Source organism: Oncorhynchus gorbuscha, linkage group LG07 (assembly GCF_021184085.1).
Source record: "Oncorhynchus gorbuscha isolate QuinsamMale2020 ecotype Even-year linkage group LG07, OgorEven_v1.0, whole genome shotgun sequence".
Taxonomy (NCBI): Eukaryota; Metazoa; Chordata; class Actinopteri; order Salmoniformes; family Salmonidae; genus Oncorhynchus; species Oncorhynchus gorbuscha.
Window position 1 is genome coordinate 26,475,382 of NC_060179.1, and position 10,469 is coordinate 26,485,850.

General features: G+C 42.1%; 1 protein-coding gene across 2 annotated transcripts; it reads right to left on the reverse strand.

Moving 5' to 3' along the window:
- Positions 1-2,729: 2,729 nt before the first annotated feature.
- Positions 2,730-9,907, reverse strand: LOC124039713 (annexin A13-like). 2 transcript variants are annotated; one of them, XM_046355977.1, is made up of 11 exons: positions 9,444-9,907; positions 8,080-8,155; positions 7,791-7,885; positions 7,470-7,643; positions 7,348-7,381; positions 5,526-5,605; positions 5,174-5,242; positions 4,992-5,093; positions 4,783-4,858; positions 4,527-4,639; positions 2,730-4,196 (listed from the first exon to the last, which is right to left on the reverse strand). In XM_046355977.1, the coding sequence occupies exons 1-11, from the start codon at positions 9,543-9,545 to the stop codon at positions 4,077-4,079; spliced, it is 1,041 nt and encodes a 346-aa protein (XP_046211933.1). In that variant the 5' UTR covers positions 9,546-9,907; the 3' UTR covers positions 2,730-4,076. The 2 variants fall into 2 exon arrangements, with proteins under 2 accessions (XP_046211933.1, XP_046211934.1); XM_046355978.1 differs by having other exon boundaries at positions 7,470-7,640; positions 9,444-9,899.
- Between the last annotated feature and the right edge of the window lie 562 nt (positions 9,908-10,469).

Below are 10,469 nucleotides of genomic sequence, written 5' to 3' on the forward strand. Positions count from 1 at the left end.
TGACGCGGGCTGCTGTCTCTTTGTGGTGGTGTCAGAGACAAGGAAAGGGGTATAGTGCTATCCAAGATCCTTGGAGCGTCCCTACCCTGACCTTAATCCCTACCCTTAACCTAACTCTAACCTTAATCATAACCCTTACTTTAACCATTTCAAATGTCCATTTTAATGGGGTTATGGCAGAAAAATGCTATTTGACCTGTGACAATGACAAACATGAGCACCTAGGGAGTTTGAGTGTAAAATTGCCAAGTCTACACTAATGATATGCGTGCTTTTACACCTGCATTGTTTGCTGTTTGGGGTTTTAGGCTGGGTTTCTGTACAGCACTTTGAGATATCAGCTGATGTACGAAGGGCTATATAAATAAATTTGATTTGATTTGATTTGATATACACAGTACCAGTCAAATGTTTGGACACACCTACTAATTCCAGGGGTTTTCTTTATTTGTACTATTTTCTACATTGTAAAATAAGACTATGAAATAACACATATGGAATCATGTAGTAACCAAAAAAGTGTTCATCAAATCAAAATATATTTTATATTTGAGAATCTTTAAAGTAGCCATCCTTTTGCCTTGATGACATCGTTGCATATCAATTGACAGATGCGCCTTGTTAAAAGTTCATTTATGGAATTTCTTTCCTTCTTAATGCGTTTGAACCAATCAGTTGTGTTGTGACAAGGTAGGGGTGGTATACAGAAGATAGATTTATTGTCACGCCCTGACCTTAGAGATCCTTATTTATTCTCTGTTTGGTTAGGTCAGGGTGTGACTCGGGTGGGAAAACCTTTGTTGTTTTTGCCGAGTGTATCGCCATCCAATGGAGCAGATGGAGGCAGCGAAGGCGGAACGGTGACGATACGAAAAGTTACCTCAACAGAAGTGCATCGCCGTCCAAGGGAGCAGATGGAGGCAGCGAGAGTGCAACGGCAACTATACGAAGTTAGCTCAACGACGGAAGCACGGGGAGATTGGCGGAGTTAGGGTTTAGACCTGAGCCAACTCCCCATGCTTATCGTGGGGAGTGTGTGACTGGTCAGGCACCGTGTTTTGCGGTGATGCGCACGGTGTCTCCAGTGAGCGTTTAAAGGCTGTTGCGCTCTGTGCCAGCGCCCCGCATTTGCCGGGTGGAAGTGGGCATCCAGCCAGGACGGGTTGTGCCAGCTCTACGCTCGAGACCTACAGTGCGCCTCCACGGCCCAGTGTTTCTGGTGCCTTCTCCACGCACCAGACTTCTAGTGCATCTCCCCAGTCCAGTGAGAGCTGTTCCGGTACCACGTACCAGGCCTCCAGTATGTCTCACCAGCGTGGTAAGCCCTGTGGCAGCTCCACGAACCAGGCTTCCAGTGCGTCTCCTCAGTCCGGTGAGACCTGTTCCGGCTCCACGTACGAAGACTCTAGCGATGATCCATGTTCCGGAGCCTGTAGTGATGATCGATGGCTCGGGGCCTCCAATGATAATCCATGGCCCGGAACCTCCGGTGATGATCCATGGCCCGGAGCCTGCAGTGAAAATCCAGGGCACGGAGCCTCCAGCGACGGTCCCCAGTCCGGAGCCTCCAGCAACGGTCCCCAGTCAAGAGCTTGCAGCGACGATCTACGGTCCGGAGGTCCCGGCGACGATCCCTGCACCGGAGGCGCCACCGAAGTGGGTACTGTCACGCCCTGACCTTAGAGAGCCTTATTTATTCTCGATGTTTGGTTAGGTCAGGTTGTGACTCGGGTGGGAATATTTGTTTTCTATTTCTTTGTTGTTTTTGCCGAGTGTGATTCCCAATCAGAGGCAGCTGTCTATCATTGTCTCTGATTGGGGATCATATATAAGTTGTGATTTTCCGTTTGGGTTTTGTGGGGTTATTTTCTGTTTAGTGTCTGTGCCCGATGGAACTGTTCGCATTCGTTTTTTGAATTTGTTATTTTTGTTTGAGTGTTTCTTGAAAATAAATATCACAAACACTTTCCACGCTGCGCTTTGGTCCACTCTTCCTTCCAACCGCCGTGTCTTTGTGAGACGCAGAGTAGGTGAACAGATGAGCTCCGCATGTGTGGTTCCCACCGTGAAGCATGAAAGAGGTGTGATGGTACTTTGCTGGTGACATTGTGATTTATTTTGAATTCATAGCACACAACCAGCATGTCTAACACAGCATTCTGTAGCAATACGCCATCCCATCTGGTTTGCACTAAGTAGGACTATCATTTGGCTTTCAGCTGGACAATGATCAAGAAACACACCTCCAGGCTGCATAAGGGCTACTTGACCAAGAAGGACAGTGATGGAGTGATGTGTCAGATGACCTGGCCTCCATAATCACCCGACCTCAACCCAATTGAGATGGTTTGGGATGAGTTGGACCGCAGAGTGAAGAAAAAGCAGCCGACAGGTGCTCAGCATATGGGAACTCCTTCAAGAGTTCATGAAGCTGGTTGAGAGAATGCCAACAATGCGCAAAGCTGTCAAGACAAAGGGTGCCAAGTTTGAAGAATCTAAAATGTTTTATTTGTAACACTTTTTTGGTTACAAATGATTCCATATGTGTTATTTCTGAGTTTTGATGTATTTGCTATTATTCTACAATGTAGAAAATAGTTTTTTTTTTAAATAAAGAAAAACCCTTGAATGAGTAGATGTGTCCAAACTTTTGACTGGTACTATATAAAAAAATTGAAAATGTGATTATATTAGGCTTATGTTCAAAGACAAACACACACACAGAAAAATGTTAATAAACATACATTTTATTCTGTAATTGTCATGTGGTTATTTGTTACCAAACACATTATTTGGCTGATACAAAGGCAAATATTGGTCCCTATTCCATATCTTTCCATAAGGGCAGGTGTGCATGGCCTAAACCTTGTTAACATTTCCTCTCTTGAATTAAATTCACATCAGTAGTCAGCATTATAAATTGCTATAAATACAGGTATCTGAAGTTATTCAGCTGAGATTACAGGACTTTCTAATATGACCAAAAGCCTAATATGTTAATACAGCCGCTGTTACGCAACACACAATTGACAATTCATATTGACAACACATACCTTCTGACATTGCCTCAAATACCTTCCCCAACACCTTTTTTGTGGCTATATCTGTAAACACATTTATTGAATATATGATATTGTCGTCTAAATAAATAAAAAGGTAATATTTTAATACCCTAGCTAACAGTTTATAGACACTCGTTAATACTGGAGATGGAGAGTGGGGTGGAAGTTACTGGCACTGGATCGATCAAATCTATATAGCGTCTCATTAAACATGGACCAAATTTCTTGCTGCCCATTTAAAATGCAAGGGTAAAAATATGAACCATTACATATTTGTACACAAGTTACCAGGTGGGTCAAAAAGATTTGTTTATGACTGCTCTAGGGCAATGGAGTTTAATCAGCAATGAATGTCATGTTGAAATAGAAATTATTTATAAACTGCCACATATCTGTGCACTACAGATCCTATCAAATGTACATGCTGCATTGGACATAGGTCTGATAAGTTCAATTACAATGCTCTACTGTAATCTTCCAGCAACACCCTGTCCCAGTTCCTACAAATGCCTTTTTGTGTGCAGACTGATCTTCCTACCAAGCACTGAACCACCTGATCCTACTGAACTTCACTTAACCAGTTTCACTGCAGCAAAGAGAATGTTGGGAAATTTGATATCTAGAGATAACGTCAAGGACTAGAGCCACTATATGTTCCAATGGTAAAATGCATTGTTGGTCTAAAGTATAGTATGTTAAGTCTCTATACTAGTCCTAGCACCCCTCTAGATCAAAACGAATCATGTCACATGCACACAACTGACTTTAGTATACTCAGGGAACCTAGACATCAATGCAAAAATAAGGAGAACAGAACCAGCTGGATTTGAGCTATCTCCAGTTCCACCCCCTGCCCTATCTGAGAATGTCACATGATTGGGGACAGTAGGACTGATTGTAAGTAGCGTTAGTTTGTCCACGAGTGAGCAGCAGCACCCTCGGCCCCTTTTAGGCACTCTGATCTCTCCTCCCTCTCTATATCTCTCCCTCCCTCCCTCTCACTCCCTCCCTCCCTCAATGGCAGACAGCCAGCAGGAGACGTTTGAAGTCTCCACCACACTCAGATTTAATGGCATCCTTCAGGGACATGTCATACTTCTCCAGGTACATGTCTTTAATGGTCTCCAGGTCGTACTGTTGAACAGAAAACACATCTCAGCTGACCTCTGTCTGCTTTTAGATTAAATCAACCGAGTCCGGTAGTCTAAAAGGGGCATTTTCTTAATGATTTCCCTGAGCCATGTATAATGCATTTGCAATTGCTGCCGAGGTAGTCGGCAAAATTAGCATAGCCTCTTTGGATGACATAGCCCCATTATTTGCATGGTTTACAAATGTGACCATAAAGTAAAGTATTTAATATACATTTTATGAATGTAGTCAGTAGTCACAAACGTTTTTGGTGTCTTTGATAGAACAAAACACGATCCTAAGACTCTGTCAGAGTGCATGTCCATACATTACCTCAGAGCGGCATACAAGGATGCGGATGAGGGTGTCCTCATCAGTGCCTGCTCCTTTCATGGCTTCATTCAGTCGCCGGGCGAAATAAAGCTGAGGGTTCTTAGCAACCCTCACTGAAAATAGAAAATTCCTTAAAACACACTGATTTTCCTCAACCAAAATAAAGATAGCTATTTGTAAGGCACCTGACACATCGTATTCAAGTGAGTAACTTTTTAATCTAGTTGAATGTACTGCTTTTAAGTTGTGTACACACCAAGTGTGATGTAGCAGCCCTTCAGTGTCCCAGAGACCTCATTCTCAATGGCATCCAGGATTTCCGTTCCAGAGAGCTGGTACAAACGAAACAAGGTTAGCATAACACTAAGCATACACAGCAGTACAGAGGATAGATCACATGGAGCCTTCTGTGCGTACAAAAGAAGGAGACTGATAACAGATACAGGCTGCTAACAGTGGACCCACCTGCTCATACACCTTGAAGGTGGCCTGAAGTTGCAGATAGTTTCTTTTGGCCAGGATAAAGTTGAACGTGGATTCATCCGTCCCAAAACATCCCTCACCAGCCTAAATAGTAAATATGATTGAAATAAAACAGGTAAATCTACTTTTTGATATTATGGTTTCTTGAATGCACTTCTCCATACCTCAAACAGGGCGGTGGCATCTGCTTCAGCCAGACCCTCATCCACATCGTAAGTCTCATCTCTGGTGCCCTAGAACAGAAAGCTTTCACTGACTTCTGTGGTGAGATGAAATGTAGCCTTTCTGTCTGGCTCAGGATATTGTATCTGGCCTCCATTTGACTAATGAAAGGACATTGGAAATGCAGGCAGGCAGACAGCCAACGTGTGTGAGAGAGTGAGAGAGTGAGAGAGTGAGAGAGGCATAGGGTTAAGAGAGGAGGCCAGGCAGAGGGAGTTTGATTTCAGTCCAAAGAAGGGAAGGGAATTGTGTTACATGTCAAGAGTCCAAGAGTGAAACCATGGGGCCACTTACCTGTAAAAGAGCAGTGAGCAGGTTTCTCACATCTCCACTAGTGTCCCCATCGATATCTGATTCCAGGTCCCTTTCATGCACTAGAGAAGTCAGAGAAACAAAGAGAGAGAGAACGCCACAGAAAAATTGGGAATATATTGTTAAAGGCTGATGTAACATTGAGAGGCACAGAGGAATAGGTGTTCCCTTGTTGTCATGACAACTCATTATTATTCTATCTAAGCCAAAGGGGAATAGGCATGGTGGAAAACCCACCCATAACAACAAGATATACCTTTTAATCACAATCTCAAATCAGAATAGAAATCAGCAGTGCAGAAAACAACAGGATGAGCAGAATAAGGTGACCAGTGTGGTTAGGATGGCAAGCCTATGGACTTTACGGGTCATGCAAACTATGAACTCTTGCCCTAAACTAGCCAAATGAGTTAGGTTCACTTCATGGCTTCTTCCTGTTAGCCCTTGTCAACTTTAGTAAATATCATATAATGAATAATCATGCAAAAAGACACTTGAAAAAAATAAAATATATATATATATATTCAACACAACCTCTAAGGCAGACAGAGAGAGTTGCCGTAACTGCAGGAAACAGAGATTAGAGAGTGTGTGGCGGATTATGGAGTGTGTTGCCATCTGTTACAGATGTAGGGTTTTAAGTTGGTCACTCTTTTGTTGCAGAGACTTTTCCTGCTCAGCAGGAAATGCTAACGTGTAGTGTATTCAAGGTTTTAAAAGGCTTCAAGTTTTTAATTTCCATTTTAAAATGTCAGACCATGACAAAACAAATGCCATGAATTATAATCCAGGTAATAATTCACATTTCCTGTTGCTGCAGGATTATTTATCCGTTGTATTATACTGGTTCAAATGAAGATCCTACATCTGTAGTTATCAGTCAAACTACTGAAAACTGAAACTAAACTTGAGGGTTAAGTTTAGGCATGAATTCCAAGTGGGTAAGGTTAGGGTTAAGGTGTTGGTCAGGGTTAGAATAAAATTACAATTCAAAAATGAGTGCTTAGCACAGGGATTAAACCCGGAGCTGTATCTTACGGTTTAGCCCATCCTCAACACCCTAGCTTGACGCGAGCCAACTCGATGTTAAGACACTGGCGTTGCCCCTAGTAGACGGTTGGAAATTGACATGGAAATAAAACGACTAGCCATCACGTAACCTCACCATTCTAGTAATGGCTTGACCGGGCGTGTAATCCACTGGAATTTGGGCAGCTCATAATTCATCATCTCCAGCACCACCCCAACATCAACACATGTGAAAACAGTGAGTTTCTCTGTTTTTGCAGTGAAAAAGATGCACACCAGATTTCCACGTCATCTGGTGTGCATCATGTGATTTTAGCCATCTATGAGCGGGAAAAGGTTAATAAAGTAACCTTTGCCTACTCATAGTTGGTTAAAATCACGACATACACCAGATGATGTCAGTGTTTGCGTCTGATGTCATCAGAAACACTTGTCTTTTCACATATGTCGATGTTGGGGGGTGGTGCTGGAGATTATGAATATGAGGTCGTCCCCTCAAAGATGTCATGCCCGGTAGGGGGAAACTGTGCCACTGGCCACCCAACTACAGTTGTTATTGTTTTTGTTCCGGAGCAGCGGAGCATGACTCTTGGTAAAACAAAATGCGCAGTACATATTGTGCTCTTCTATCACACGTGCAATGATGTCCGAAATTTAAAAAATGTGTTATTTGCAGTCATTTCTTTGTTGATGTCATATCTAAATTGGATGTGGCTGTTTCACCATTAAGGATGCCAGCTTTAAGGTGCAGTGTGAGGGCGAAATTGATACTTACCCTGAAAGTAGCATTCTTTTAACATGTCAATATCCTGTTGGGGAAAAAAAAAAGAGAATGAGGGGAAATAAATACGTATTAAGAAGACCGTTTTTCTTCTAATCTTGAAACTGAAACCGTACAGAGTTTGTGGCAGTGCACAGAATCTCCACCAGAGTATCCTCATCAGTGCCTGCTCCCTTCATGGCCCTCCTGAGCTCCTTCACTGCATAGACGACTGGAGGGTCCAGCATGGCCACGACGGCATTCTCAAAGTTCCCCCCCAGCTCACTCTTCAGCACATCCACCAACTCCTTCTCCAGAGAAAGAGAAAGAGATGGGTGTGGTTGGCTGGTTTCCTCAAATTAGCCACACATTTCGGTTATGCAAAACGACATATTTCTTGGTGCGGTATAAGATGTACATTTTTCATTTACTATTAAATTAATTAGTTTAATACTCACATTCTTATACTTGTCAAAATATGCCTGTTTAATTTCCATCCGCTGGGCTGCACAGCGGTTAGTAAGTATGTCAATGATGACCTGTTCATCAGTGCCTGTACAACAAAATACAATCATAAAAAAAAAAATACCACCCGTAGGCCCTATTTGGACTATGGCACAATGTTGTGCCATTAAAATAGCTTGGGCACAGCTATTTGTTCATTGTAAGTAAACACACTCAACTCTCACTCATTGAGCAGAAACATCCCTGGAATGCTATAAATTAACAAAAAATATTGCAACTTACCCAAGCCTTTGCAGGCTTTGCTTAAGGCCGTTATGTCAGCCGCAACATCAAAGTCCTCGCATGGCATGATTGTGGGCTATATTAACAAAGATATTCGTTATGGCATCCTCTACATATGAGCTAATAGCCACATAAAAAAAAACTTAATACAAACGTTTTAGGAGCAGTTTGATGCATGATTTCCCTTATATAGTAGCCTGGTCTAGTGTACCCTCCCTTCCAATCCTAGTAAGAAATAAACTATTTAACATCACATTAGTTTAAAAACATTGAAATCAGTAGGCCTTTTCAGGTATGTATTATGTAATAACACTGTAGCATTAGAAACAACGTAAAATGACATGGGGGAGGGGAGAATATATTGAACTGAAATGGCAAGAAACACACTGGCTCGGGAATTTGGCGGCGGATGTGTGTTAATCAAACAGTAGATGGGCGCAGCGCCACATAGCCGAAACTGAGACATGACGATGGAAACACCCCATAGAAAAATACAGAGGACTCTAGATGGACATAACCGTTTTTAGCACGGACAGTGCCATTGAGGGCTTTCACCATTTTATAATAGTCAACTGGGTGGGGATTCCTATGGGTTGGGAGTGATCAGCCAATGATCACAACATTGCATTATTCTTCAAATTTAGTTGCCTATGGTTAGTAAATGGCTTAAAGCTACCGGTATATCACTGCCACCTAGTGGCAACAACTAAACGCATCAGACTTGGTTCAATCCCCAATATTAGTTTTATGCTTCTTTCAAACACAAAATAAGAATATTGACTACTTTAAAATAGAGTCTCAATGGCGTTGCCCATGTCGCGGACTCCATATTAGCAAAGATAAGTCCTCTATCCATCTCTATGAAACACCCTCATGCTCTGCTCCCACCATAGCCTCCCACCCGTACCCTTCCTCTCTGATTCACTCGTTCATTATTTAGGTTAATCTAAACCGGATTGTGAGGAATTCCGCAGAGGAGTGGCTGCTTCCTCTGCATTTCTCCAGGCCTGTCACATGCGCTGGTTTGTCATTTGTAGGGCACTTGGATTTAATAAATCACGGTGACAGATTTGACACAATGTGTCAATCTGTATAAAAATGGCATAATCTATTATAATTCTACATTCAGTTGTGGTACAAGTGTGGAATGTCGGAAACAAACTCAAAATAGTTCTGATGGCGTTATAACATTATAATCCACTTTACAATGATAATTGACCAACAAATAAAAAACATATTGGCCTACATAGTAGCCTAGATAATATTCACAAATGCATATCATTTCCAATCGACCTGCCCCAGTTTTACTTCATTGTATCACATCTTTGTAAAATTATAAAACAATGGTAAGTTTCGGTACTTACCTGGCAGTTTCCCATTTTTACAGATATTTGTCCCGCTGCGTTGAGATCACTGAGGTATATAGTTGAGATATCCTCGTATTTACCAGATGTGGTAGCGGACATTCATGTAAACTCGCGAGATCAACTACGATTTAGCAAGGCTAAAATCAAAGATGGTGGACAAATAAAGACAGTTCACTCAGGCCGTTTACAATTGAAATAAATGTGTCAGATCCGGTCTACTTAACTGGGTGTGTCTCCCATAGACACCAATGAAATAGCAGCTGGGTCTGGTTTACTTAGTTCAGGGATGTGCAACATTGATGGGGGCTGCAGTGGCTCACAGGTCTACCTACCCACACATGTAGACAGAGCTAGCCATAGCCTTTTGGGGGCCCTAAGTGAAATATGATTTAGTTAATTGACTTTCATTGAACCAGAAAAAACAGCGTGTGGGCTGTCTCACTTCCTCTTCTGTCTCTGGCTAAAACCACATATTTTCTAAACTTATCTTTGGTAAAACTATAAGCCACATGTGTCAAAACTAATTCCACAGAAGGCTGAATGTCTCCTGGTTTTTGATCCTCCCGTGTACTTGATTGATAAATGAAGGTCACTAATTAGTAAGGAACTCCCCCCACCTGATTGTCTAGATCTTAATTGAAAGGAAAAAAGGCAACCCAGCAGACACTAGGCCCTCCATGGAATTAGTTTGACACCCCTGCTCTAAACCCAGACAGAGGAAGAGGCGAAGCATGAGCGTTTACTCCGCCCAAAATCTGTCCACGTTAAGCAGATCATTAATTATAAAGCAAGTGAAACGTTTTGTATGGGGGGGAAACGAGCGAGTGTCAAATTTAGTCAAGATAAAAATGAATTGCTATTTTGATACGTGAGGCTCATTTGATCTAATAGAAGTTTCTTAATGTCGTTTCGAATTTACTGATATAAGTGTGATGCACGTGACTACGCAACATTGAGAAAAAACACTTTATATTAGAGTTGTCCCTGTTGAAATTCGAGACGGCCTATGCATATTCATGAGTA